General features: G+C 42.3%; 1 protein-coding gene across 1 annotated transcript; it reads right to left on the bottom strand.

Annotated features, from left to right (window-relative positions):
- Positions 1-14,857: 14,857 nt before the first annotated feature.
- Positions 14,858-26,678, bottom strand: PSMA6 (proteasome 20S subunit alpha 6). The gene is made up of 7 exons (XM_068946452.1): positions 26,343-26,678; positions 22,440-22,534; positions 21,617-21,698; positions 21,187-21,342; positions 19,101-19,279; positions 16,818-16,912; positions 14,858-15,069 (listed from the first exon to the last, which is right to left on the bottom strand). Exons 1-7 carry the CDS (start codon positions 26,416-26,418, stop codon positions 15,012-15,014), a joined length of 741 nt encoding a protein of 246 aa, XP_068802553.1. The 5' UTR covers positions 26,419-26,678; the 3' UTR covers positions 14,858-15,011.
- Between the last annotated feature and the right edge of the window lie 890 nt (positions 26,679-27,568).

The following is a 27,568-nucleotide window of genomic DNA, read 5'->3' as shown; positions in this document are numbered from 1 at the left end:
AGAGCAGCCAGCGGGTTGGATAGAGCCCCTTCTCAAAGGGGCAGCTGGCAGGGAAATGAACATCAGACAAGCTGGGAAGCACGGTCTTAGGAAAGCACCGGGCCCCACAGCTCAGCAGGCAAAGTGGTAAGTTGCATGACCAACTATTTATATTGCTGTATTGAAATGCAGAAAAGACCTTTAAAAGGCACAATAGGAGAAGAGTCTGTCGGCTCTCAGTGTCCTCACTGTAAGTGAGGTGCCAGTCTCCTACCACCTCCAGTCTCCCAGGCCCGTGGAGGGAGCAGCACTTCTGTCCTGCCGCGCACGTTCCCTCTGCTCAGGGAGGATGGCTTATCTGGAAAAACAAGCCTGACATCAGGTGAACAGACTTTTCCTCAGTCAGACAATCAATCACAGTGAAGCAATCACAGCCCAGAGGCTGGACGTGCAAATTCAGGAAACACTTCTTTTCTCTAGTAACTACTCCGGAGAGGCTGAGATGGGGCAGCGGAAAGGAAGCCAACTGCTCAATGAAAAGGCGATCGTTTAAATCCATTGCTGCCACACTGGGAAATTCCAAGTTTCTTCTGTAAATGACCTGTTCCTTTTGCAAACTCGTTTTGGAGGGTTTGTGCCTACACCCAGTCCGTGTAAACAATACCAGTGCTAAAAGTAAAGGTATCAGTACCGTCATATATAGGACTCCTGAAAAATGTTTTCTGAGGTTCTCTTGTTAATTGTGGTGTGACAGTCATACTTCTGTCACCTTAGTAACGTGTTCAGTTAAATCTGATCTCTTTGAACATCTGTGAAGTGGCACATGCCATCACATGTGCTGGTCCTCTGAGAGATGCTTGGTATTTCCCAAATCACCTGCTGACAAGTAGGTGTCTTGGTGACTCACCTATCATGACGTGCTGCCACTCATCAAGGAGGTTTTTGTCATTTCCATCCTAATTAGTTCGGCCCGTGATGTATGTATTTGAGCTGATCTTTTTTCTGCTTCATGAACGCTTTATTTTGTAGCTGAATTGTCAGCGCCTCACTTTCTAGCGTTTCCCTAGCAGGCAGGTAGCTACGCAGTGGATTTACTTTTCAGCAAGAAGAATCATAACGGAGGAGCGTTGCATTAGGTTTTTGCATTGCAAAAGTGAACTGTTAAAGGAATGATCGAAACCATGAAGCGGGAAGCATGCCTTTGGAGGAACAAAAAGCAGATGGCCAGCGTGGAATTGGCTTGGGGCACGCAGGGTTGCGAGGGTCTGATGTTACACACAACATCTGTGGGAGCCTGGGAAACTTCTTCACAAGGGACGGGGCTGGAGGGAGAAACAGCGACTTGCGGAAACTCTGAGCAACGTGGGAAGGCAATTGTCAGGCAAGCGGAACGGATCAGGGTAGAGAGCCACAGATGAAGACGGTGCCTGAAATTGCTGTCCCCAAAACAAAATTACCCCTGGGTCAAACTGGTGTAACTTCTACCTTTATACTGGATTTCAGTGCAAATGGGTGTGTCAGGCAGATGCACTTTTTTTTTTTTTTTTTTTTCCCTCAGAAACCAGAGCGTTTCCTGTGGAAACTTGCTGAGGCAAACTCTTGTGTTCAGGTTTGGAAGGAAGAAATTTTTCCATGCCCGCCAGGAAGATTCCCTGACAGGACACGCTGAGGAGAAGTGAGGGCTTTCTGGTGGTCTCGGGAGCGGCGGGGAGGATCGTCCTTCTGTCCTCGCTCTCTTTTTTTCTCCTTTACACGTCTCTGGCCGCCGCTGAAGCGGGGCCAGGCTGCGGCACGGGCTGCTGCGGAGGCGTCGGGCTAGTGGAGCTGCGCAGGGCCCGTACCTGCGGCTAGCCACCGTCCTGACCTCGACTGGCGTTTTCCGGGGAATCAGCCGGCTCAAAGCAAACAGAGCACCCCACTCCCCCCCCGACAAGTTTTATTAGCGCCTTCCCTAACGCGCCCAGGCAGCGTCCTCGGCGGCTCTCGGGCCCGACGGGCAGGTGGCACGGCAACGCCCCAAACCTGGCGGGCCGCAGGCGAGCGGCGCCCACCGCGCACCTGGGGCGAGGGGAAGCGCGGGCAGCCGGCGGGGTACCGGGCCAAATCCTGCACCAGCTCCGCTATGGGTCCAGCAGCCACTTCCAGCCCGGGATACGGGCTCTGAGTGGGCACAACCCACCCCCCACATAGACCAGGGTTGAGTTTGCATTTGAAGGGTTTTAAACGCGGGGCGCTCGAGTAACGCGCTGCAACCCCAGCGCCAGGTTTCACGCGTGATTTGAAACGCCAGGTCACACGGGCACCCTGCAGACGGAGCAAAGCTGCTTTCCTTGTCACCAGGCCAGCCTCCTTCGCCGCCCCGCTCATTGCATCCTTGTATCACCAGTTGCTTAACAAACAAAACAAAACAAAAAAACCCCAAACCCACCCTTATGCCATTTTCTGGTTAATATCCATTAATGATATTAATTAATCAAGTGATTCAAGTGGAAAACGCTGTTAGAGCCTGCTTTTCACTGAACATGCGCCGTCAGAGGGCCATGCATTGATGAGTTCAGTGATAATCAGTTTGCTTTCTCTGTCCTTGTTTTAGCAGTAGGAAAAAACAAGTTGATGTTTCCAGCTGGAACGGAGGTACCAGAACAATACTGCCAACCCAAACTTATGAAGCAGGAGAAGGCTGCTGTGTGCAGACTCAGTCTCAGTGCCAAATAACATAAACACGAGATGCTGGCAAAAACACTGGTATTCCAGCGGCTCTCAGGACTGACAGTTCCCTCACGATTTAGTGCACCGGAGCGTTCCCCTTTCTCAGAAATATATTCCCTGTTGCCGTTCCACTTACACCCCCCGGGCACCCTCCTGCAGTATTCTGCAGCTCTAAAGCATTGCAGAAAGTGCATTTTTGGTCCACAAGTTGAAAACCCCTTCCCCTAGTCAAAACGTGACTCCCACACTCCTGCGGATCATTTGACCTGAGCAGGAAATTCTTGAGGATGTTTATAGCCCGTGATTAGCAGTCCGCCTGCAGAATCAGGGGAGAAAACACGCATCAGAAAATCGGATTTGTTAGTTGGGAGGGGGATGAAAACCAAGCCTGCAGTAACGGCAGCATGTAAGCAGCGCAGCGCTCATGTAAAAAGAAAGGAAAAAAAAAGAAAGGAAAAAAAAAGAAAGGAAAAAAAAAGAAAGGAAAAAAAAAGAAAGGAAAAAAAAAGAAAGGAAAAAAAAAGAAAGGAAAAAAAAAGAAAGGAAAAAAAAAGAAAGGAAAAAAAAAGAAAGGAAAAAAAAAGAAAGGAAAAAAAAAGAAAGGAAAAAAAAAGAAAGGAAAAAAAAAGAAAGGAAAAAAAAAGAAAGGAAAAAAAAAGAAAGGAAAAAAAAAGAAAGGAAAAAAAAAGAAAGGAAAAAAAAAGAAAGGAAAAAAAAAGAAAGGAAAAAAAAAGAAAGGAAAAAAAAAGAAAGGAAAAAAAAAGAAAGGAAAAAAAAAGAAAGGAAAAAAAAAGAAAGGAAAAAAACAGAAAGGAAAAAAACAGAAAGGAAAAAAAAAAGAAAGGAAAAAAACAGAAAGGAAAAAAACAAGAAAGGAAAAAAACAAGAAAGGAAAAAAACAAGAAAGGAAAAAAACAAGAAAGGAAAAAAACAAGAAAGGAAAAAAACAAGAAAGGAAAAAAACAAGAAAGGAAAAAAACAAGAAAGGAAAAAAACAAGAAAGGAAAAAAACAAGAAAGGAAAAAAAAAAGAAAGGAAAAAAAAAAGAAAGGAAAAAAAAAAGAAAGGAAAAAAAAAAGAAAGGAAAAAAAAAGAAAGGAAAAAAAAAGAAAGGAAAAAAAAAGAAAGGAAAAAAAAAGAAAGGAAAAAAAAAAGAAAGGAAAAAAAAAAGAAAGGAAAAAAAAAAAGAAAGGAAAAAAAAAAGAAAGGAAAAAAAAAAGAAAGGAAAAAAAAAAAGAAAGGAAAAAAAAAAGAAAGGAAAAAAAAAAAGGCACATTCCTCCTGTTTTTCCAGCTGGCTTTGCCCTGCAGCTGAACACAGCAGGAGACCTCCATGGTGACAAAACATCATCTTAAGTGCATTTTTCCTCCCCCCCTTTTTTTTTTCCATAGTTTTTTTTGTTTGTTTGCTCTTTTTTTTTTTTCCACCCCTGTTTGGTCCTACATGGCAAGAGCTGCTTTAATGAAGAAAGCACTAGCTCTGGCCTCAGCATTCACTGTTTTCAGCTTACTCAGCTTCCATGCCGGGGATTTCAAGAGGAAGGCAATCAGCACTGTGGCAAAAGCAGCTTCCCTTCAGCAGGCAGTAAATAACCGCTGACCTCCAGAAGAGGAGCCAACCGCACTTCACCGCAGCAAACCACTTCACAGAGACTATGCTAATACCTGGTCCACATCTTATTGGTGCCAGTGAGAGGAGGAGAACCAAGACTTGTAGCCTGATCTATCAGCAGCCCCTAATTTACCAGATAATATAATCAGGCATTGGGGATTTGAAGGGATTTTCACAAGATTCTTTTGTGAAAAATATATTCCTGCTTAAGTTTAAAGCTCTCTTAATGCTGGTTCTGCAGCATCTTTCTTCCTAACTTACACAGTACTTGAGACAGTTTTCCCTCGCTCCTTATCTGCTTAAAACTAGGAACATTTTGGCTGAAAAAAGTTAGAAAGTTTGTGGTTCCTAAAAGCTATCTGTGCCTCAAGGCCGCCTCTATTCCCTTGACCAGATGGTCCGGGAGAAAGGAGGATCCCTCATTCTTCATCGCACAAAAAAGACCTCCCAAGAGCGTGAGTTTGCAGAAATTCTTTCATGAATGGAGCGGTACCGAGCACTCGGTCTAGCTGGGATCCTGGCTGTGGTCTCTCCACTTGTTCCTCACAGGATATTGTATGGTTGTGCAATGACAAAGGCACTGCGTTTTAGGAAGCAGAAAAGAGGAAGGAAACTGTGCAAGACAGGGATTTCCCAGACTGAGACACTGTCTTTATACAAGGTACTTTTGAATGGAGGAGAAGTCTGGAAACAGGGAAACCAGGAGGGGTTTTTGATACCTTTGCTCTTGCTGAGCCAATAACTCCAACTCTAGCCAAAGCTGTGACAGGTCCTGCAGCTCGGGCAGCCTGCAACGATAACCCAGCAGGCCTGTGCAAAACATGCTGCACACTCTAAGCCGACAGATGCACGCACAGCGCTGACCAGAGACCTTCTCCTAGCTCATTTACTTTTGGTCCAGCCAGCTCAGCTCCCTCCTGCTCCGTGACTCGGCACGGCAGCGTGCCGGCAGGGAAGGCAGGGCGCCCTACGCACGTGCCTGCGTGCCCCCTCTCTGCCCCAGCTCTGGGGAGGGAAGAGGGAGCAGAGCCCCCTCCGGAGCGGCACGCAGTGGCCCCGCGTAGCACGCACCGTCCTCGCGGAGCCCACAACACTTTGCCCCACTCGCACGCTCCCGTTCTAACTCATCCGAATTTGTTCCTAGTCAGGCCTCTTTATAAAGCTTGTTGACAAGATTAAACCCAAAATTTAAGCACTCCTTTTAAATGGAGCGGTTAACTTAGGTGTGAATTTTGCTCTGAAGTTGCTACCTGCATTGCAATATTTAAAGCACAATTAGGTTTGACCTACATCCCTATCTGAAAAGATGTCACTGTCCATCTAACCACAACAGACAAGAGCAGCGTAGACCAGACTGGTCCAGTCTTATTGGAGGAAAAGCCATTATTTGCTATTTGTCACAAAAATAAACCTTGCCCTAGCAGCAAAGGCCCTGCTATCTTTTTGCACTGAGCAGATACAGTTTGGCCGAGTTGCACAAGAATAAAAGGCCCCAGCACTGCGGTTGTTTCATGTTTAGTGTTTGTGTACTAAGGTTGTTCAATATTCAGTGTTAATGCTGCTGTGCAATTAGCAGGTGTGGGAATTCCCTTCAGGGTGGAGTTCTGCCTTTGCAATAGGTGTGGCCCAAAAATACGCACAGGCTTTGGTGCTGCTTTCAGGGTGGGCATACGCGTGGCTGCCTTGAATCTCTTCTGCCGTTAATAGTTCAGTAGATGAGTAACTATATGCAGTTAAAAATTAATTTCGAGGGGACAGGACGAGGACAAGCAGTGATTCGACAAATTCCAAACCACCTTTATCCTGGTATTTTATAACTTCCTTCCTTCCTACAGGATTCGTGACTTTTGTGTCAGAGGTAGAACACTGCTCCCTACTCTCTCAGATCAAAAAAGAAAAAAAAAAGTCTGCGATCCAGACTTAAAGATACCTGAAAACAAGAGCAGTTTATAGAAGTTTATCAGTTTGTGCAGATGGCTTGCCAAGTGTACTGAAAACATTTGGACTAGTCATAACTTATGATGATGAAGAGGAAAGAAAGAAAGAAGGGTGAAAATACTTCTCTCTGCAGAGCTGCGGCAGTAAGGCAGTGGAGCACCATGCCTGGCAGAATTGCCTTGAGCCCAGTTAGCTGACAGTACTCAAAGTCTGGTGAAGATTTGTCCCACCATGCTGCTATCATTGGTGAAACTTTACCGCATGAGCAACGCAGGGATATTTTTACCAAAATGTGAAAGCACAGATCCAGCTGAAACAAGCTGAGCAGGTTCTGCTGCAACTATATTTAAATTGCTGTTCTGCATCCTGTTCCACAGCCAATGGTACAAGGCTAGCAAGAACACCAACAGCATTAGGCTGGCTGCTTTTTTAGATAGGCTATCCTCAGATGACCTTGCTTGCTGAGGACAAAGCTGTTTTCTTTCCCAGCTCTACAGTTAATGGGTATGCCAAACTATGTATGCATTTTTTTTCCCCCATAGCTATCACAAATGCTCAGTTGTGTTCAATGCCTCTCTCTTAGCAGGGATGTAGATTAAGATTTTGCTTTATTTTACAGATCTTCAGAAAGCAAACCAGGGATAGACTGTCACAGTAGAGTAGGCAAGAACATACCAGCCACAGCTAACCTGTCACAGCAGCTCCATGATTTTTGTTAGGAGTACAGAGAGTACTCGCTCCCCAGCCTTTCACGAGCAAGGGGACTCCAGGGAGTCATTCCAGCTCTTAAATCTAGTCCTTACAATCATCAGCTTTATAGAAAACTGAAACAAGTACACACGTAAACAGTTTCACACACTTTGTACTTGGGCCCCGTTTGCTGATATCTTCCTTCATTCACAGTGCCGCAACCTGGAGGACTGCGCTTCTAGCGCTGGAGAGCGCCACAAGCGAGCGGTGTGCGTGAAGTCGGCAAAGAGCAATTATTTATTCTCCTAGGCAACTATCCATCTTAAGACGATTTAAAACATCAACACAACATAACCACGGCAACCCGCACTATGTTACACTTGGCATATCCACACCAAGGGGCGTGCTCTTCACATCCTGACAGGATAAAACACCTGCCCGCGCTAAGCTGGGTTCTACCCTCCCTGTTTCCACAAGCTCTTATCCTCCCCCTCTGCAGGCACCGGAGCTTGTGCAACTGTGTGGTGAGCAGGTTCAAAGAGCTGAGCCAGTCAAAAATTAATTCTACAGTAAAGAAGGGGCAGGTACTGGCCTAGATTAACTCCCTGAGGTAGGTTGGCTTGTGATCACGCATGTGCCATTGGTGGCACAGGGGATGGTGTGGGGCCCCACAGCCAGCAAAAGGGGACAGTCCCGAGTGAGAGCTGTTCAAGGCGCCGTGGAACTGCGCCCTCGGCTGCGCACGCTAAAAGCCTGATGAAATAACCTGAGCCTGGAAGCCGAAACACAAGCCCATTTGCCAGCTCTGCTCTTACAGCGCATTTGGCATTGCCAGCTCTGCTGGCAGCCCCACACTCCCAGCAGATCTGGATTACAGCACGTATCCATCCATACACGTCCATTCTTGTTATAAGGCACAAGTGTTCAGGGACTGTGATTACACATGCTCTGAATTGCTACCCAAGTGGAAAAGCATCACACACCCATTATTACCTACAACTCAGATAAGGGTTGTAACATCACTTTGAAAATATTTGCTTTTAAACCAACAGCAGTTTCTGAATCTTCCTCCTGCTAAATGCATTACACGTGCTTTCATTTGCCTATAGCCCAACATCCGAAAGCATAAGGAGTATCCATTTTATCCATTTTGATAACTAAATCCCCACTTTAAATCGGGAGACAGTAGGCAATTTGCTACTTATTTGTCATATTACAGACTTCTTGTATTGCGACTTATTTTTGTCATCTTTCTTTCCTGGACCACCCTTTGCCCTTTTTCAGACCATCAGAACTGTCAGCTGGATATCAGAACGTTCACCACCACCACCACCGCCTCCTCGCCTTATTTTGCAGCCCACTTCTGTACCTCTTGCCTTTGATTTATGGACCGCTGCTGCACATTAAGCAGCTGTCCCCAGTAAGTTACCTACACAAGCACTGCGTAGGTAGCAACAGGTCTGTTTCCTGCATGGGAAAAAGATGTAGGTGTCAGCGCAGAGTACTCTAAGTAGTAAACAAAAAAATAAAAAAAAAAAAAAGATCTCCCCCATGGGTATGGTTGTCACACAGGGGATGTAACTATTTTTGCAGTTGCAGAGCTAATTTTACACTATTCTATTCCATATTTACTTGGCTTGTTACTAGATAAGAGAGGTTGCTAATGGAAACTTCTAGAGATAAGAACAGGGGATAGTGTCACACGCTTTCTAACAAACATTCAACAAACATTTCACACATTTCATATGTGCAGACAACCACACAGCAGAGCAACCTGGAACTGCAGGCTGAGAAGTCCTCCAGAGACTGAGGGTTCAGGCACACTCCCTACCACCTTGCTGCAAGTCAGGCAGTCTCCCTGGCCATCATCGCAAAATGCTTCTTCCTCTCCCTGTCCCTTCTGACAACAGGCTTGAAACTAAACCTCCACACAGGTGGAAAGAAGGGAATGAAAAGCTTTGTTCATTCCACTTGTGATAAAATCCCATCCAAAACCTCTGTCCCCTTTGCATCCAACTTGCTGTAGGTTTTCTTGACACCCTGTTAGATGTTGCATCTTCCTACATGCCCCAAGGTTGCACTGATCTCAGAGACCCCTTTCCCAGCACGGCACATCACTCTTTAGTTAGTCTCCTTTCTGGAATCTTTCACTGGATTCAGAGAGTTAATATCCCCTCTTTCCCCAAAGAAAAATATTTGCTAACAAGGGAGGAATTTCACTACCACCCTTATCAGATGCACTGCTAGTGTAACTGGCCCCTGCATATGGTTCCTGTCCCTGCACTGCCCCCTGTGCAACTATTGCAGGACCATGTACTGCTAGGTACAACTATTGCAGGACCACAGTCAAGGTTAAACTAGTTTCCAGATAGTTAATGCAACTTGTGGGGATGGATTATTTCTAACACAGACCTGTTTCCAAATTAGCTTATCTGAGCAGCCCTCAATATTGCTGGGCTGCACAACGTTTAGGAACAGGAACAAACAAGGAGCAGAGGGACTGGGGAGGAGCTGCTGAAACAGCACCATCCCCAAACAAACCTTCTTCAGACTAGAACCTGCCCATTCAAAGGGTATTGAAGGGGTAGTTTTGATGCTGCTCAAATTAAGGTTTGCATCACCTGCCGGCAGATGCAAATGCCACATCAGTAGGCCAGGTATCATCATATAGCTTAAGTCAGAGTTGTTAAGGGGACAATCAGCTATGGATACTCTTCTTCTCGCCCTCCTATGGTGATGCAGGCTGTAGTTTCCACAGCAGCTTGCAATCAGAGACCGTGATTGCAATCATTTTCCTCACCCCTCCCTTACTCCAGCACTACTACTAACCTCATCCTACAGTGAGTTGATTCAGGTCAGTAATCCAGCAGAGAATCAAACCAAACAAAATGAATTTTTCCATCAATTTCGTAAACTGGACAGCTCGCTACAGATTTAAATGAGCGCCAGTGCTGAAAGAGGGAAGCCACGTAGCTGGGATCAAAGCAGGAAGGAGGGCAAGCGTAGCTGCAAACACCACAGCAAGTTGATTTGTCACTGAAAGGAGTTCCCACTCCTGATTACGCAATCTCACTCCTTCCCTTGCAGTAGCCCTGGTGTTTGCTGGAAACCTAAGCGGGCCAATTTAACTCACTAAAACAGCAGAAAACAGATTTAAAAACAGAACAAAACAAACAAACAAAGAGGCTGTTAGTGATCGAAATGATTAGAGAGATTGACAAGCACCAGAGCCAGCAAAAAGAAGGGGCCACGTATGATGGAAAAGCTAAATCCAGTCTCCTTGTACCACCTCCAAAAAAACCCAAAAGCAAAAACAAAAACCCCTTTCCTTCAGACTGCCTGGCTTAACCAACTCACCCTGTAGCTGCACAGTCATTAGCTCAGATGTTAGGAAGGAGGGGGAACATGGCTGGTTCCCCCAGCAAGCAGCCCTCTGCTACTCTGGATTGGATACAACATCAAGTTGCACCCAAGCTTGTTTCAGTGCATCTCCCCACTAATAGTCATATTTGAACCTTAAACATATTTGCCACAGATACCTGAATGGCGTAAATGCATGTCACTCATTAGTGATGACTCACTGCGGACGGTGACTAAGCATTCGGAGACAATAACTAGTTTAGGGTGGCTGAGCGCTTTATAGAAGTATCCTAAGTGTGCAGATTCCAGAACATCAATTTTGCATTAAATACTAACAATCATATTACGTGCTAACATATCCTATTGATTTTCAGTGAAGTGTCAGACTCACAACAAGTCAGAACATCTCGTTTCACCTGCAGGATTACAATTCCTTCTTTATAAAAAGTTAAATAATGGCCAGTCCTATACCTGTCAGTTCTATAAATAGGAAAAGGCTGCTAAAAGACAGCAAGGAATTACAGTTAGACAAATGCTGGAGCATCATCATAAATATTTTCAGAAGAGATCTTCATGCATGTTCATGCAATATTTGTCACAGAAACCTCAAATATCCAAAGAATTCCTCAACCTGTGACAAGTGTGTGAGCGACAAGCTGCTTTAGCGTTTAAGATGATTTCAATTCTCAATTACCAAGTTTAACTCTGTAGCTTGGAAAAGGAAGGGTTCCTTTATTTGCTAAGGAATCCTATAAAGGATTACACACCTTATGTTCACAAGTGCCTATGTCAGCAGATGTCACAGAAGTCCGTTTCTGGGAGGCATGGCAGGGCAAAGGAAACAAGAATAGCTTGCTAACAAAAATTTTACAACTTGACCTGTATGTCTCAATTTGCAGTGCATGCTATACTGCTACAGCCTCAGCTAGAAAACTTTACTCCAGAAGCACACACATTTCATCAACCAGGACACAATATGTTACATAGCAAGTACTTCTAGTGAATCAACAATGACTGAAAACTCAACTACAGCTAGCAGCTTCTGGAAGAAAAATACTTCGGCAAAACAGAAGCACACAGTTCATTTTAGATCAGTCATTTCTGCCAAACACAATTAGCAGGATTTTGACTTAGTGACATACTGGGTCCATTTATTCACCAGGTTTGCAATCAAATACATTGGATTGCCCATATTTACCATCACCTATGAAAATTCTATGCTACCATGTCGACACAGATACGATAACTACTCCTAGACAAAAATTACTATGCTAATAAAAGTTTGAACAGCAGCATTTGCTACTATTTACAAACATGTTGACAATCATTTAAGAGATGCAAATTTATCTACACAAATGCAGTAGAGTGTTTTTTGTTTTTTAAGTGTGAGGATTGGGGGAAAAAAAGTCTAGACACTGTTTTCTTTAAACAGCCCGGCACAAGCAGCCTGAAATGGAAGCATGTGACAATCGTTTTAATGTGGGCACGAGAGACTGAAGTTCACTGTTCCAAGGGATCCTGAACTACAGGATGTCTTGCATTGTTTTCAAATAGTTTGGGTCACAGCAAAACAAGAGTACAAAACAAACTGTTACTCCCAGCTGGAACAAACCACGACAATTTAAGAACTTCCTCTCTGGAAAATAACTGATTACAAAATGAAAAGCAACTCCCCTACCGTTAATACCTCTGACAGCATAGGGTGTTTTTCTAAAAGAAAGCATGAGTACTCTCACTGAATATGCTTCACAAAGCCCAATTTCATCAGCCAACAAGCCTGCTGTTTTGGAGAACTCAAAACAGGAGGTTTTGCTTCTGCGTTAGGTAAGAATAGAAAATTAACTTTTTTCTTCAGATGTCAGCAAGCTATTGTTCTGATTCTTTCATCTTACTTGACATGATGTGCACTGAACCAAAACATTTACTCTTTGGTACTTCTTTGAGAAAGGCACAGAAAGGAAAGGGGATGCAATATATTATTTCATGTCATTAAAAACACTGTTTATAGACACACACACACACACACGCACGTTCCCTCCACATGTTTTCCCAAGCTCTGCAGTATAGAGCTCTATACTTGGAAAGCGTCATCACTAAAGGCTTTAAAGTGAGAAGATAAGGCCTAATGTTGTGCATTACAAACTGAATCAGTACAAGATGTTGCATTTAAGAAGTATCTGAAATCCTAAAAAGGTTTGCCGCTGCCTGCTTTAGTATCTTTTGTTTCCAGGATGAATACACAAACAACTCCTGATGATCCACAGATGATTTATGATACAAAGCTTTATGATTCCCCATTAAGCTTCCTCTTTCTGCCAAAACGTGCCTCTACTGCTCCTGGGGCCCCTTCACAGGCTCAAAAAGCAATCCAGATGCTTTTCACAGAGCAGAGTCCAAGCTCACAAATCCTCATTCACCTCAGCTGATTGGATGTATCTAGCATTCATTTCCTTACATTCTATACCCAAAACTGAGAGCATGGGCAACTATAACACTGACACAATTATAAGGCTGTGCAGAGCCAGTCCAAGTTCAGTACAGCTGACGCTGAGCTGGGTCTAACAGATTAAATAAGACTTGACCCTACTCCTGCTTAACTGTTCAAGTGCATCCGTACTGCATGAACGTCTACCAGGATTTTCAGCCTTGGCTCAAAAAACCCCACAAATATATGGAGTCAGCTCAAGTCTAATACTATTCTTGATACTCTCTGCCTAAGCCAGAGTTGTTGGGATCATACCACACATACTCAAGCTGCTCTGCACGTGCCAGTTTGGGGACAGCAGGTGATACCATGTACAGCTCAACATTAGTCATGTCTAATGCAGTTCAGTTGCTTGTGATATCCGCTCCATGGCTCAAGGAACGTGATGCATAGGTATCCATAATAGACGGCATTTTCTCATTAGGTCAGGTATCTCCATCAGCTCTCCCTTCTTACCTTAAGTGCTAGAAAGCACTGACTGAAAAAGAAAAATCCTCATCGTTAATATGAAAAAAGCTATGAATTTTCATTTATTCAAAATAGCATTTCAGTTGCTGCAATTTTAACTTTGCGTATTAAAAAAAAAAAGGAATATTCCCAATTAATATACTAGATCGTGGACAACTTATTTCATCATCTCCAAACACCAAGGTGGATATGATGCATGCAGGAGCAGGTGTGAATGAACACTCATTGCTCTCAGAAAAACCAATCGAGTTATACAGTCACAGACAAGCTTCAAAATTTAGAACTAAAGGTATTTCAGGGAGTCTTAATACTATACTCTATGCAAACTTGCTCTAGTAATAGATCTCCCGGATTTTTGTCTGTCAAAAAATTTTGTTTTCTTTAAGGACTCATAACTGAAGTTTTTAATACATAATTAATTTAAGCTGTTCAAGAACAAACTATCAGTGGATCACGTTTTATGGCAAAGTGAACGATGACTTAAGGATAATCAAGGTTCCAGGTTGTTGTACAAATGGAGCATTAGAAACGGAGATCCTAGGATGTTTCAGAAACTCAGCTGTCATTTGGAAAGACTCAGACCTTTACAAACGTGTTATCAATTTTTGTTCTGACATTGTTGCACAAAAACAGAACCTTCAGATAACCAACTCAAAACCAGAAGAAAGTATGGCTTCATCATACTCATCTATACTACAGTATCTGACACGGACACATGACATTCGGAAGCACTACTAGAAATTCAATAGGTATTGTAAAGTCAACAGTTCACAGTACTTTAGAGGCATAAAAAAGACATGTGAATAAAAACCTCCTCAAATCAGTTATTACATGAGAACCTTCCTACCTCCATTTTCGCTGCTGAGGCAGAAACCTCTTCAATTACAGCAGGACAGAAATGCAGTTTTCTCCACCTTGACTCAAGCTTTTGCCAACTTATTTTTGTTTCTCATGTGGAATCTCTGAATCTCAGGGCAAGGAGAATAGCTTCCCAAAGACATTCTTGCTGATGGACTTTGCCTGTTGGCTCTCTCCTGCCCCAACAATATTTTTAGTACTGCTCAAGGCCTCGAAGCAGGTAGGTGATAAACAACCAAAATCCCAAAGTGCACTGCTTATAGCATCTGTTCCCCTAAATAAAAGGGTTAGTTTTAGAACCACTTAATTGTAGCAGATGATGTCTATTAAATTCAATATCTGAAGGGGAAAAAAAGAAAAATCAGTCTGAAGGCTAGAGGAACAAGCTGGAAATCACAGCTCAATTTTTTTTCCCCCCCTTCAACTTCTGTCCTACATCCTCATTCAAACCCGAGCAAATTAAGATCTTCTTTATTTCCCCATATGTAAAAAAAAAGTTATAAGCTTTTCAACGCTGGGGCAAAAAGTGAACATCTGGAAATGTAAGAATCATCTTAAAACACACATACCACATATGTGATATAGAACTTTACACTAAGAGTCATGTAGTTGAAACCAAGTATAACATTTTTTTTAAAATACAACTAAAAGGCAAGCGATCATCACAGAATATTCAAAGTCACCAAGCACCTTGAATAACAAATTTGTAGCACTGAAAGTTTAAAAAAAAAAAAAGTAATATTAAAAGGAGACACCAAGTTATTTCAAAAATCTCTGTTTTATTTGTACAGAGCAAAATACATCATATAGTGAACATACTGTTTTCAACCCATAATCTAGAGCCATCAATAAGTGTTTTCTTTTCACCAAATATCCTGGCCAGAAGCACAGACAACGGGAATGGGAAAGCTAATTAGTCTCTCTCTGCCAGAGCTACAAGATGCACATCAATCTCTGCTTCTGTAAGGATCCTAAAAGAACAAAAAGAAATCTTAAATAGCTTTGATGATTCTTCCCCTTAAACGCCAATATTTCAACCTAGTGTAATAAGTTTTTATACAATGCATCTTTCAGCCCTTTAAAGCACTGCTGCCAGGCCATGGGCCAACAGTCCAAATCTTTTTGAAAAAGAAAGGAAGAATCAAAAGCACTAGGGAGAAAGAGGTAACAAAGGTAGAAGAAGAACAGGTTGTTCCTCATGAGTAACATATTTGCAGGCTGGGACTGGTGAGAAGAACGGATATCATAATTAGTAAGATCACTCCAATGGGGATGCAGATTTTCATAGCCTTCCTTTCTGGTTATTACCCATCCTTTCCAAAAAGGACATAAGGACTGACAGATAAAGTTTGACAGAAAGTTAGCATTACTCCCTTGAGCAGCAATGGTAAAGGAGCAGCTTTAACATACAGCTCTTGCATACTTTTTCAAAAAAGCTATGCTATTCTGTCATCCTAAACCTCACACTACCAAATGCAAAGCCACCCATCACCTCCATATCAACTTTAAAAACGTTAAGAACCACTCAGAAGTCTACACCTAAAAGACCCAAAGGTCTGAAGACTGTCTTTAATCCCTGCCTACTAAGTAGCTAGCCTAAAGCAGCAAAGGACCTTTTTTTTAAAAGAAAGAAAGAAACAACTGAATGGAAAAAAAAAAAAGAACAAGGCAGAGTTAACTGAACTCCAGTCTGCAGCATGCAAGCATGCAAGACTTGCTTAAATTTTAGATAAGACAAGTAGTTTGAGGGTCCTTCTGCAATAACCAAAAAGTCCCCAAAACTTAATCTCCTGCTATGTTTCACACCTACTTCTGAAGCTATGTGTTGTGTTTTGAAAAGGCTGTCCAGTATACTGTATCTAGTGTGGCCTATAGTCAGCAGCGGGAAGATTTCCAGGTCTCTCTTACTCACCGCTCACTAAGTAACCTTGCCACACACAGTATCCTGCACTCAGAGATTAATACAAATAATGGGGGTGGAAATCACAAGTCTCTTGCTTTAATGTCTGGTGAGAACCTGGCAGTAGCTGGAGCGTACTTAAAGAAAAAAAATAATTCAGTCACTCCTGAATCACAGCAATGACTTTAAATCCAGTATCTTTCAATCCTGTCAAATTGTATTTATATGTACTATTTCAAATCGTACAAATCTATAACCTAGTAATTATATACCGCAAATATTAAAAACTATTACATTTACCAGACAAGTAAGAGTCACTTAAAGATCCCAATTAGACAGGAAAGGATGGAGGAGGGGAAAGAGAAAGAAAAAAAAAAAGTTAAGGCACTTCAGCCAAGTGAACCCTAATACAAAACAGACCTTACTGCATTAGTTGTCATGACTATGATTTGGGAGTGGACTCCAGAACAGAGGTACAAATTAAAGCTTTTATTCTTTAAAGTATGAAAACTCACCTAGACTGGCTGTAACTACAGTTCAATCATGAAAAAAAATACCCTTTAAAAAAAAAAAAAAAGAAGACACTTTCCTCTACTGGACACCCCCTAACCAGACCAAACATTTCCAAATTGTGTTGACTTTTTTAAAATCAGTTTATTTCATCCCTACACATTTCAATAGTTAGGGGTAAAAGAGGGCCAAACATTTGATTTCTGATATTCCCCTCCTTTTCTCAATTTACCACTACAAAAGGAATTAAAACTAACTGTACATAACTAGAGAAAGATGGACCAAGTTTCAGCAATGCTGATCACTTACCTGAATTTAGGATTTTCCACTGTAACTACACCAACTTCTATTTCTGAAGGTTTGAAATCAATGGATAGTACAGTAGACAGGCATGTTATTGCTGTCTGAAAGATGACAAAAGCCACCATTAAACAGAAGGCACTGAACTATTTGTTTTTGTACAGATCTAGCATCAACAACTACTCTTCTTTCCAATTTTAAATAACTTCCTTCCATCTCAGAAGTTCAGCTGAAACGTTTTAAATAGTTTCCTCTTGTTACAGAGTACAGTTCCTCTCCAGGTCTCTCCCTAAAAAGCCCGATCTACAAAAACTAAAAGATACGTCGTTTTCTTAGCAGGAAAAAAAAAAAGATAAAAACCCTTGGTCCTAAAGACGGAACATGTTTGCTGCAAACAAAACAAGACAGACTTCATCGTTACAAACTAGAATCATTCAGAGTATGTCACTTGCATAGCGTCCTCTCTCACTTTTCTTTTGATAATTAAAATTACATTAGCCTTTTTTAAATGCTGCATTTAATTGTGGTTTAACTTGCCTTTTTTCCCCCACCCTAAAAATCACCATTTGTTTTAAAAGATGTTCCCTGCACTCTTCCCCACACCTAATTCTGCAACAGAATCATAATAACGCTGAAGATACACTCCTAAAAGGATGACTGTGCACAAAGAGAAGTTTTGTGAAAAGCTAAGAGCTAAGTAGCCAGATGCTTGTCAAAACAGTTATTCTGACGTGCTGGGACTTAATTCTATCAGCAATAATGTTTTAAGAAGCGCTGAACACCAGACAGGACTTTTCTAAAGTTTTTCACTATGTTGGCAATACACTGATTTTGCAGAAATTTTAATGAGACTAAACACGTCTTATCAGAAGACTCCATGGAAGCCAAGTTGTGAAAAATTGTTTATCCATGGAGCGCTACCTCTTAAAGCACTCAACCCTTTGAAAATAAAGGCAAACAAAAACACAGCAATGGGAGGTGGAAAAGAACGAACATTTCAAAAAAACCAAAGAAGGGAGCGGGGCTTTTGCTTGACAGACTTGCTTCTCCCTGTCGCTATATGAATATACTTTTAAAGGCACAATATCTGATCTACATTCACAATTTCAGCATTCTTACAAAAAACAACAAAAAGCTATATAAGTATATCCAGGATTTGACTGAGAGAACTTGATTTCAATTAAATGTTTGCTCCATAAATATTGAAGCTTTATGAATTGAAAACAAGAATACGGAGAGACTGTTTCGCCTACTCTGATCACTCTACTAAGTGATGTGTACAGTATAATCAAGTAGAGATAGAAAAACACATTCAGTTTGAGGATTATTTAGCCAGGGTAGAAAAGGGTCTCCGAGATAATTTTGAATTCATGGTACGTTCCTCTTCAACATGATATGAGTGCTTAAATCTCTCAGGAAGTTCTTTTTAAAGAAATCACATATAAAGGGATAATAAATACCAATTTCCTTAAAGATATATGTTTAAAACTTATGGACAATGTGAAGAAGTTGATGCTAAAGAACCTTCAATTTAAATGCGACTTTCACAGTAATGCAGACCTCAGAAGCAATTTAACTGAAGTTCTTAATCTGCACAGCATTCACATATACCTTAACACAACAATCTATTTAATTTTACAGTGTGGTCAATTGCTTAGGTTAGTATACCTCACTGCAACCGCTGATCTTGTGATGCAAGAAATGTAACACTATGAATGAAGAACAAGACTGGGCAGGAGAAACTGATGGGCCACTGAACAGGACTGTTTATACAATCTCTACCGCGTAGGTGAAAAAAGATAATTATAAAATAAGTTCATTGGCCTATTTTATAAATAAGATACAGTTTTATAATGGGCCTTAAACTACAGTTTTCACAGCAGCTGTGACAACTGGTGATATATTTACTAAATTGACCGATACGCACCAACGCTGTCTTGTTTGGAATGCTTTCTAGCACAAAGATTTTTTTAAGTGCCACTTAAAGTTATACTGGTATTCCCAGAATCGGGCACTGCAGTAACCAACCACCAGCTACAATGGGAGTGTTATGCTTACGAAGTCTACTTCAGCTAATGCAGAAGCAGAAAAAGCAGATTAGATGGCTCCATCTAAAAACTCGCCAGATGCCTTCAAAAGATTTTCTAGTTCCAACAGCTGTATTTGCTCTGGCAGCAAAACAGAACTGCAAGAAAACAGGAAATGCCTAGCTGCACTCTCTATCAAAAGTCTACATATACCATATTCATTAAAAATACTTTGACAAAGCTTTATTTCCCTCTGCTGTCCTACCTCTACTGTCTGTTCATATGTCCAGTCAAATTTCTTCTTTACTTTCTTTTCAAGAAAACTGGTCGACTCTGTCTGTTTAACTCCGGCAGCTGTGGCCTTGAATCCACAATAGTAGCCCGCCGGATCACACTTGTACACCTGGGGGCCATGTTCTTCATCAATACCAATCAAAATCATACCTTGAAGAGAAAATTCGTCATTTTAATTTTTTATATAATTTCACTCACCTTGAGAATAGAATAGACTCCTCTCCTATGAAACATACGTGTGCACAGCGATACATTTTTGGAAACCAGTCTATTACCTAGAGCTGCAACTTCCTCTTTATCTCTAAGCTGCCATTTCTTATGAGCACCTTGTTATCAGGTCTGCAACTCAGTTTAGTGCAAACTAGACTTCTACCACGCTCATCACACAAGGCTACTCACTAAAGATAGAAAAGTTTTCGCCATTCTTAGAGAACCAGAAAGTCAGGAAATGCGAAAGTTTAAGTCTTAGTTATAAGGTTAACTTAGCCCCACTTAACATCCTGTGTATTATATGACATTCAAAAAATGTAAACCATAGTTAAATTAAGATATGCCTTTCACTAGAAAGCAACTTCAGAAATATGTTGAAATTAATGAAAATATTAAGAGATCAATTTTAGATGTCTTGACTGTAATCCTGACAAGCCCTACATTAGATCCACATTTCAGATTTATATTTTTTTTCTGTAAAAAGAGAGAAAAGAGAAATCTCAGAACATAAAACTGAACCTTTTAAGACCATTTGGCTGAGTGATTTAAAGTTGGACAGATTTTAAATAATTCAAACTTGTCACAAAACCGAAGTGCATCTATGCTCAAATATACTTCTAGATTTAGTTGTCTAACCTCAGTATGCCCCTTAAAAGTAACCCAAGAACAATATTTGTTAAAAAAATTCCCCATAATCTCTTCCAAAAAAGGAGACGCATCGATTTGTATTGCTATGTTAAAAAAATATACACACACACACATATATGTACACATATATACATATATATATATACACACACATACACATATATATGTGTATATACATATATATTTATTTATAAATTGCTTTCCAACATTATCAAGGCATGGGAAACGCCAAGGGAAACAATCATTCCTGAAAGTTACAAGCATAAGAAAACTGGCCCATCGTGGAAAGCGTGGTGCAACCCTGAATGTTGTTTCTTTATTAAGAAGTGCTCGGGCCTGCAATTATGAGAAGAGACTCATCAATCCTGAAAATTTTCAAAAAAAAAGAAAAAAAACCCACACAAAACAAACACATACACAAACCCCAATCCCCACCTCCCAAAAAAGGAAAAACAGACAGAATGTTTTGCAAGAGAGTCACTGAGGAAACATTAAATCTTTTTCCAGTAAGTTTCCAGACAGCCTAAAAAGTACAGTTATACACTTGGCTGTGAGTAAAGTAAGAGAAAGTACAAGTCAGAACCCCGCTCCACCAAACATGAAGATAACCAGGAAATACCTAGAAAACTCCTCATTACCTTTTCACCTAAACTTAAGCTGCATTTGCAATTACAAAGCAAGACTGGTACATAAGTAAAGTATTTTTAAGCACATCTTCCCCACATCATACAGATCAAGGTTAAGTCAAAAGCACAAACTAAACTGATTTTTAGCCTATACACACAACTTCCGTCAAAAAAGAAATCGTAAAATCCACACAAGCCTAATTTCACTCTCCAAATATCTGTTTTAATAACGGTCTTTACTCTTCACACACTGGTAAAACATGCATCTTCCATTCACAAGCATCAGCATGCAACGCAAATGGACTAGGTCCATAAAACTAAGGTGAAACAGTATCAAACATTTTAAAGAGGTTAAATGATTTACTTAAATTCAAATAATAAGTCAATGGTTGAATCACAGCTTCATTCAGTTCAAGACTTCTAACACTATACTCATTTGGCTCTCAGTCCCTCTTACTCCTTCAGTTACAACATTATTTTGCACAACTTGAAAAATGGCTGAGAATTTCTCATATTTGAAGTTGCAAGCTTAGATCAGAAATAGAGAAGATTAATTTTATACACTATACTTACAGCAACCAAGCGGCCTCATTTCAGCATTTTGTGTATAGACCTGAGAAATATCAGCAATCCTTTTACAAAGCATATCCACGGGGATGTCATAGCCATACTTGTACTTCCAGTTAGCAGCCTCATAGCGGGCTCTCTGCACCTGGGATCGGCTGTCAGCTAGAAAGAAAGAACATTAACTGCACTGAATACATACCACGTTGCATTCTTAAGAAGAGCTAACAGTAAAACTCCTGACTCAAAATTGTCTTCAAATAAACACATCAGAACTAGACAAGTTCTCTAAATTCAGTTAGAGCATAACAAATCTCCTAGAGCACGTCCTTGGTTTTATGTGATACAAAGTTGGCAAATTGCATTTAAAAAGAAAAAAAACAAAAACAAAAAAACACACACACACTTGGGACACTTAAAAAGATCATGAATTAAATACCTGTCATTCCTGTCATCACACAGCCAATATTTTCAGTAATTCTGAATAAATGAGTCACGGTGTTGGAATCCAATAACTTGTCCTACAGAGGGAATAGAAATTCTCTAATAGAAAACACTAGCTTAAAAAAAAAAAAAAAAGACTCTGGATGCTCAGATAGCTACAGAAGAGCCCAAAAGAATCAACTTAGAGTTACAAATTGTCTTTCAGGTTCTCTAAGATTTACTGCTATGGGCATGCAGAGGAAGAAACAGGAGAACGAAGAAGATAAAACTCAAGATTTGGAAGAGTCGGATAACTAAGGAACGGTCAATAAAACTGAAGTCCTTTTCCTCAGAGGAAACTGAGAAGAGACACACAAGAACTTGAGCTCTTATTACATGCCGCCTTCCAAACACAAGAGCTTTAAACCTTTGTCAGCACTAAACCACTACTGTGCTGACATACTCATGAAAATCTGTTCTTTGTACAATTGGCATAATGCTTTGCAAGCAGGAATTATTCAAGAAGAGAAATCAAAAAAATTACTTTGGACAACCCAGCCCTTACAAACTATGCATGCCAAAGTAAACCTGGCCCATACCCATATTTTAGCTTTATCCCTTCAGCACCTATAGAGAAAGCCAGTCCTATATTACTTGGGTGATGAAAGGTACAACTGAGCACTAAATGGAGCTAAAATCATAATAACCAACAATCAATAATAAGGTATTCAAACAGCTATGTATTTCAATGTTAATAAACACAGTTTCAAAGTTGCACGGTCTCACCCCCATCTTTTCTCTCCCTTTCCTCCAGCACCCCTTAAAAACAGACTACTTACAGGTACTTTCTTCTGTGTTACAATTACTGCAGAATCTTTCCCACGAACAGCTACTGATGTAAGTCCGCCCTGGTTGATAGCCTTAAAAGCATATTCTAGAAAGATATGCACAAGTTAACAGAAACAGTGTTAAAAACACTGATACAAGTAGCTCGGACACCCACCCAACACAAAAATCCCATTAAGCACTGACCCTTCCATTTCCTTTCTAATACAAAGGCATCTGTGCATTGTACTTTACACCTTTAAAGGTTTTTAGTACAATGCACAACAGAGGCTTCAGATACGAATTAAGCAGTTCTCTCTTCACAAAACCACTGTTACTACTTCCTTCACACGTCTCTTATAAATTTGCCTCTTTGCTCGTTAGAATGCTCAACTGCAACAGATTTTGTTTTAAATCAGAAGGAATACAGGAGTTTACATTCTTCTTGTGATATTAGTACTTAAAATATTAATTTTCTTTTGTAGATTTCAACCGATACAGATAAAAACTGAACTTTTAATTCTAACTTATAATAAGATTGGAATTAAATATGTTTGCTTGTTTTAGCATGTAAGAAAACTGAAATAATGAGCCAGGTACAGAAGGTGGCTTTCAACCTTTTATAATCACATTTTCTGACCTGATGTCCTAGCACTGTATTGATGTTTTTATTCACTTTTAAAAATGAAATCTACACACATGCTTTCTAAACATTATTATTCAGATAAACGTAACTGATCAAGTTTTATTAGAAGTGATTTTTGCAATAAGCTTCCTTTGATTAATTCCTCTCAAAGCGTTCTTCTCAAGTCCTTTAAAAATCTCTATCTGGCAACACGTGGCAAACACTCAGAGCTTTCTAATATCTGGTTAACAAATAGGTAAATTTTAAGCACTAGCTAAACACAGATGAAGTTTTTTTCACCTATATGTGAATGAGACCAGAATTTAGAACACGTCTAACCAAAATCAGAGCAAACTGCTAAAATAGTCTTCTAAAATAGAATAATGGGAGCAAGAAACTCAGCAGTTTTAAAAGCTGAATTCAAATCTATTGAGGAGACTATACAACAGGAGAGGGATCATCTAGAAGTAAAAACAAACAAACAAAAAAACCCTAACGTTCAATCTGCTGAGTCAGTGCTGTGAAAGGGTTGATTACCACTTATTTACAGCACTGTATTTATTACTTCAGGGCACTTATTGGTCACATAAATACGCCATAAAGAGTGTTCTCCCTTTCTCTACACCAGATGCACAACTTCACTCCTGAGTCACCCCTTCCACTTGCCTTCCCGAGAAGCATCAGCACTTGCCTGCAGCAAAGCTGAGAACCTGGGAAGAGATGAGCTAGTGCCGTCCGCAAACTGGTTGGGTTTCAAGCCCCAGGCCAGGGCTCTGCAACATGTGGGAGTGAGCAAAAATAGATCCCCTTGAAAAACTAGTTTTGCTCACAAATACTTAGGTACACCAGGACCACCAGGACCAGGCCTAATGAACTGCATAGTGTCTCTTCTCATTGTGTTCCTATTATCATCTATGATAAAGATTCTAATCAGTTTCAAGGAGATAAGCCAAAAAAGTGGCTTTCCCAGTATAACACATCCAAGTAAATACACTACTAGAGGCATTTAAATCTGTTTTCTGTCACATAACTATTTCAGTAGTATTGTGCACATTCTTTCTAACCACAGCAGTCCCTTACAGCTCCCTCAACACTTCACAACAGAGGGAAATCTGTACATAAGCATTTTCTTCACCTCCTGACAATTTAACTTAAAAGAAACATGAACTTTGAAGACTGGAATTAATAGACTGTAAGACAACAATGATGCTATTAAGGATACTAACCACAGCAACAAGAAATGCATATGCAAAAACCATTACTTTTTTAATTTGAAAGCATTTCAAAAGGCCCATGAGTTTCTTTCGCTTTGCAAGCAGTAAACAGATCTAAAGCAGTGCCTTCAATCTAACATAGCTACACTGAAAACCTCTGTTCAGCTACTGCCAAGTTGGGCAGCCTTAAAGCTCCACATCCGTCCATGCCCATCCTTGACAGCACCCACTTCATCAGTCCTCAGCACACGGACAAGGATGTACGGGACCAAGAAAACAACAACAACAACAACAGCTAGGATCAGATATTTGACTTTAAGCAAACCTGAGCGCTCTGCCCTTGCTGTGGCCAGATGCGAGCCACCAGACACATCAGTGTGACACACAATGGCCAATTTATCAGCGTGACTGCCGGGAGACTGAGCTCACATTTGCTTGCAGTCAATTTATGCACATCTAAGTGTTGTTCTCCCTAACTTCCCCTAGCAGACAGGTACTCAAAATACCTGTTACAAAGCCTCAGGCTGCATGCAAATGCTCTCAAACACACACACAGATACTTGCTTCTGAGACATAGGTAAAATATATGGAGGTTACATAGCTTAATGGTTGAATACGACTTGATGGATATACTGAGGAGATAGAAAACCAAAGCTCATTTCCTTCTTTACTACAGCATGCAGAAACCATGCCCAACTGTACTGCAATAGCCACCTTGCCAGAAAGGCTAAGGAGACCAAGTAGCATATTTTAATGGCAAGGGAAGTACGCCATGACTCTTCCATGACAAAGCTACTGATCTCCTGCATGAGAAAGCACTAGCCCTACTATCTACATGCATAGGGCTTATTAGGTAAGTTCCATACAACCCTTATACACAGTAAAGGTGCTAAAAAAGTACCTTTGTGTAGGCAGCTAGTACAGTAACTTTCTCCCTATGTATTACCTGTGTATAGTTACCTATGAACTATAGTTCATAGTTACCTATGAACCTAGTTCACCTGCTCCTTGAAGAAGGGACTATTCCAAGACTGAACTGCCTGCTTACGGAGTCTACTCCACCTAGTCTTTTTTCTGGTAACAACTTAGAGGCAGATACAAAACAAAATGTTGGCTATCGCTGACAATTCATGCAGTCTGGTCCCAGCAACCACCTCTCCTGTAGAACTGAATGATGTACATGCTATGCAATGCACATGCCACTGCAATTGAGGAAGAGCCACTAAGCTCCAGGGAAAAACACCATCAGGATGATGCTGTCAATTCATCCAGCCCTGTGGTGAGGATCCTTCAAGAGCATCCTGGATGAACTGTCTCGCCAGACTGCTGGTTCACTAGGCTGTTAAAGACTATTCCATGGGAAGAGCACCATAGGCTCTCCTACAGTATCCAGTACACTGTAAAAAGAAGAGATTCAGTGACCTATAGAAGAACACAAAACTTGGCTGCAGCTGAATTGCAGAGGGCTCACAGAAGCCTAGAAAACAGAAGATACTAAATGACGGCTTGCATCTCATAGGCCACGCTGTACAGAAAACATGGTATTCTGATATACCATGAGAGAGCAAGAATTACCTCTGGAAACTAGGTTTGTACTGGCTGGTACTAGCTGGGACGGCTCAAGCCCCATTTTAAACAGGTGTTATATGTTGTGCTATGCATTATATAGCGTAACTACTTTGATCAAACAGCTTTTGTTGTTCTCAGGCTTTCAAATACACTGCACATCAGTTTATCAAGATAAGCTGAAAAAAACACCTCAGGGGAAGAAACGGCTTTTGGACAGCTGTCAGTCCAGCCTTCAAGCACTGGATATGCAACACAGAGAAGCCACAGGCCGTCCCCCCCCCCGCGGCACGGGGCATACCAGAGAGCCTACCTTGGCTCTAGGCTCTTCTTACTGCAAGCGAGGGCCCCTTTCCCAGCCCACCACCCCAGGACGGTCGAGGCTGGGGCTGCCCCTGGCTCCCGCAGCGCGCCCCCCCGCTCCGCAGGCAGCGACGGCGCCGCGGGCAGGCCCGGCCGGCCCGTGACGGGGCAGTTCGGCGGCAGCGGCGGCCCCCGAGCCGGCTACTCACCGACTTGGTAGAGGCGGCCCTCAGGCGAGAAGATGGTGATGTGGCGGTCGAAGCCGGCGCTGGAGCCTCGGGACATGGCGGGGAGCGGGCGCGGCCGAGGGGCTCACAGCGCGCAGGGCCCCACCGCTACCCGCAGACCGGCGACCCAGCAGAGCACTTCCGGGTCACGCGCTCCGCGCAGGCGCCCGAACACCCCGCTCGCGCATCGTCATGCTCCGCGGCGGCGATGGTGCCGCCAGCGCACGCCGACTGCGCATGCCCAAGCCCCGGCGCCCTCTTCCTCCCCCTCCCGCCCGCGGCGAGTGTGCTCCCCGCTGAGCATGCGCGCAGCAGGGCGGCGAGGTACCGCCCGCGCTCCCTTACTGCGCAGGCGCCGCAGGTCGTCTCGCCCCCCCCCCCCCTCAGCTTTTTCCCTCCCCCCCTCCCCCGCCCCCGGCCATTCGCCTCCGCCCCCGGAGCCTGAGGGGTGGCGGCGGCGGCGGTTGATGAGGACAAAAGCCGCTTCCAGGCGGCTAACCAGACCTGGGATGGTTTAGCGTGCTGATACCGCCTTTCTGTGTGGGGGAACAGATGGCTTAAAGGGAAGAAAACACTGTTTCCACATATAGAAACAGCAGAAGGAGGCGCGTGGACACCGTTCCCGTTTCCACCCCGCGCTTCAGCACCTCAGACTACCAAAGAGAACGAACTGGCACTTCAGGGTCTTGGACAAAGTGACAGTAATGCGCCTGCGTTATAGATAAACTTACCCCACAAGTTATTAAAGCTTCTGGTCCACCTCTTGCAAGAGCTACCTGCAGGCGGTGACCAGGGCCCGCACCAGGCAGCTCTAACGCTTTTCGCTGCTGGGGCCGCAGGACCGGCGTCCGTCCTGGGGCTCCCTCGTGAAAAGGAGCGGGAGTCCGCACCTATGCGGTCAACGCTCGCGGCTCACCAACAAAATCCTAGCTCAGCTGCGGCGTCAGGGCCGTCCGACTCTCCTACACGCTGCTCTCCGCGCGCTGCACACAAGGCCACGTAGCCACCTGCCATTTGGGGGATACCCGGATGCCTCCATCCCCAAGGGCAGAGCTGCTCCTGTGGCAGCAAGGAGCATGTTTTGAACTGACCTTCATTCTCAAACCCTTGTGAACCTCCCATAAATATACGGATGTGATACAGGGTTTGCCAGTACACATCTGTTTTTTTGGTTTTTTTTCTGCTAGAAATCTCACCTCAGAGAACTT

This window comes from Struthio camelus, chromosome 5, assembly GCF_040807025.1.
Source record: "Struthio camelus isolate bStrCam1 chromosome 5, bStrCam1.hap1, whole genome shotgun sequence".
NCBI lineage: Eukaryota > Metazoa > Chordata > Aves > Struthioniformes > Struthionidae > Struthio > Struthio camelus.
Note: the sequence above shows the minus strand (reverse complement) of the source record. Positions and strands in the feature narration are given on the sequence as shown.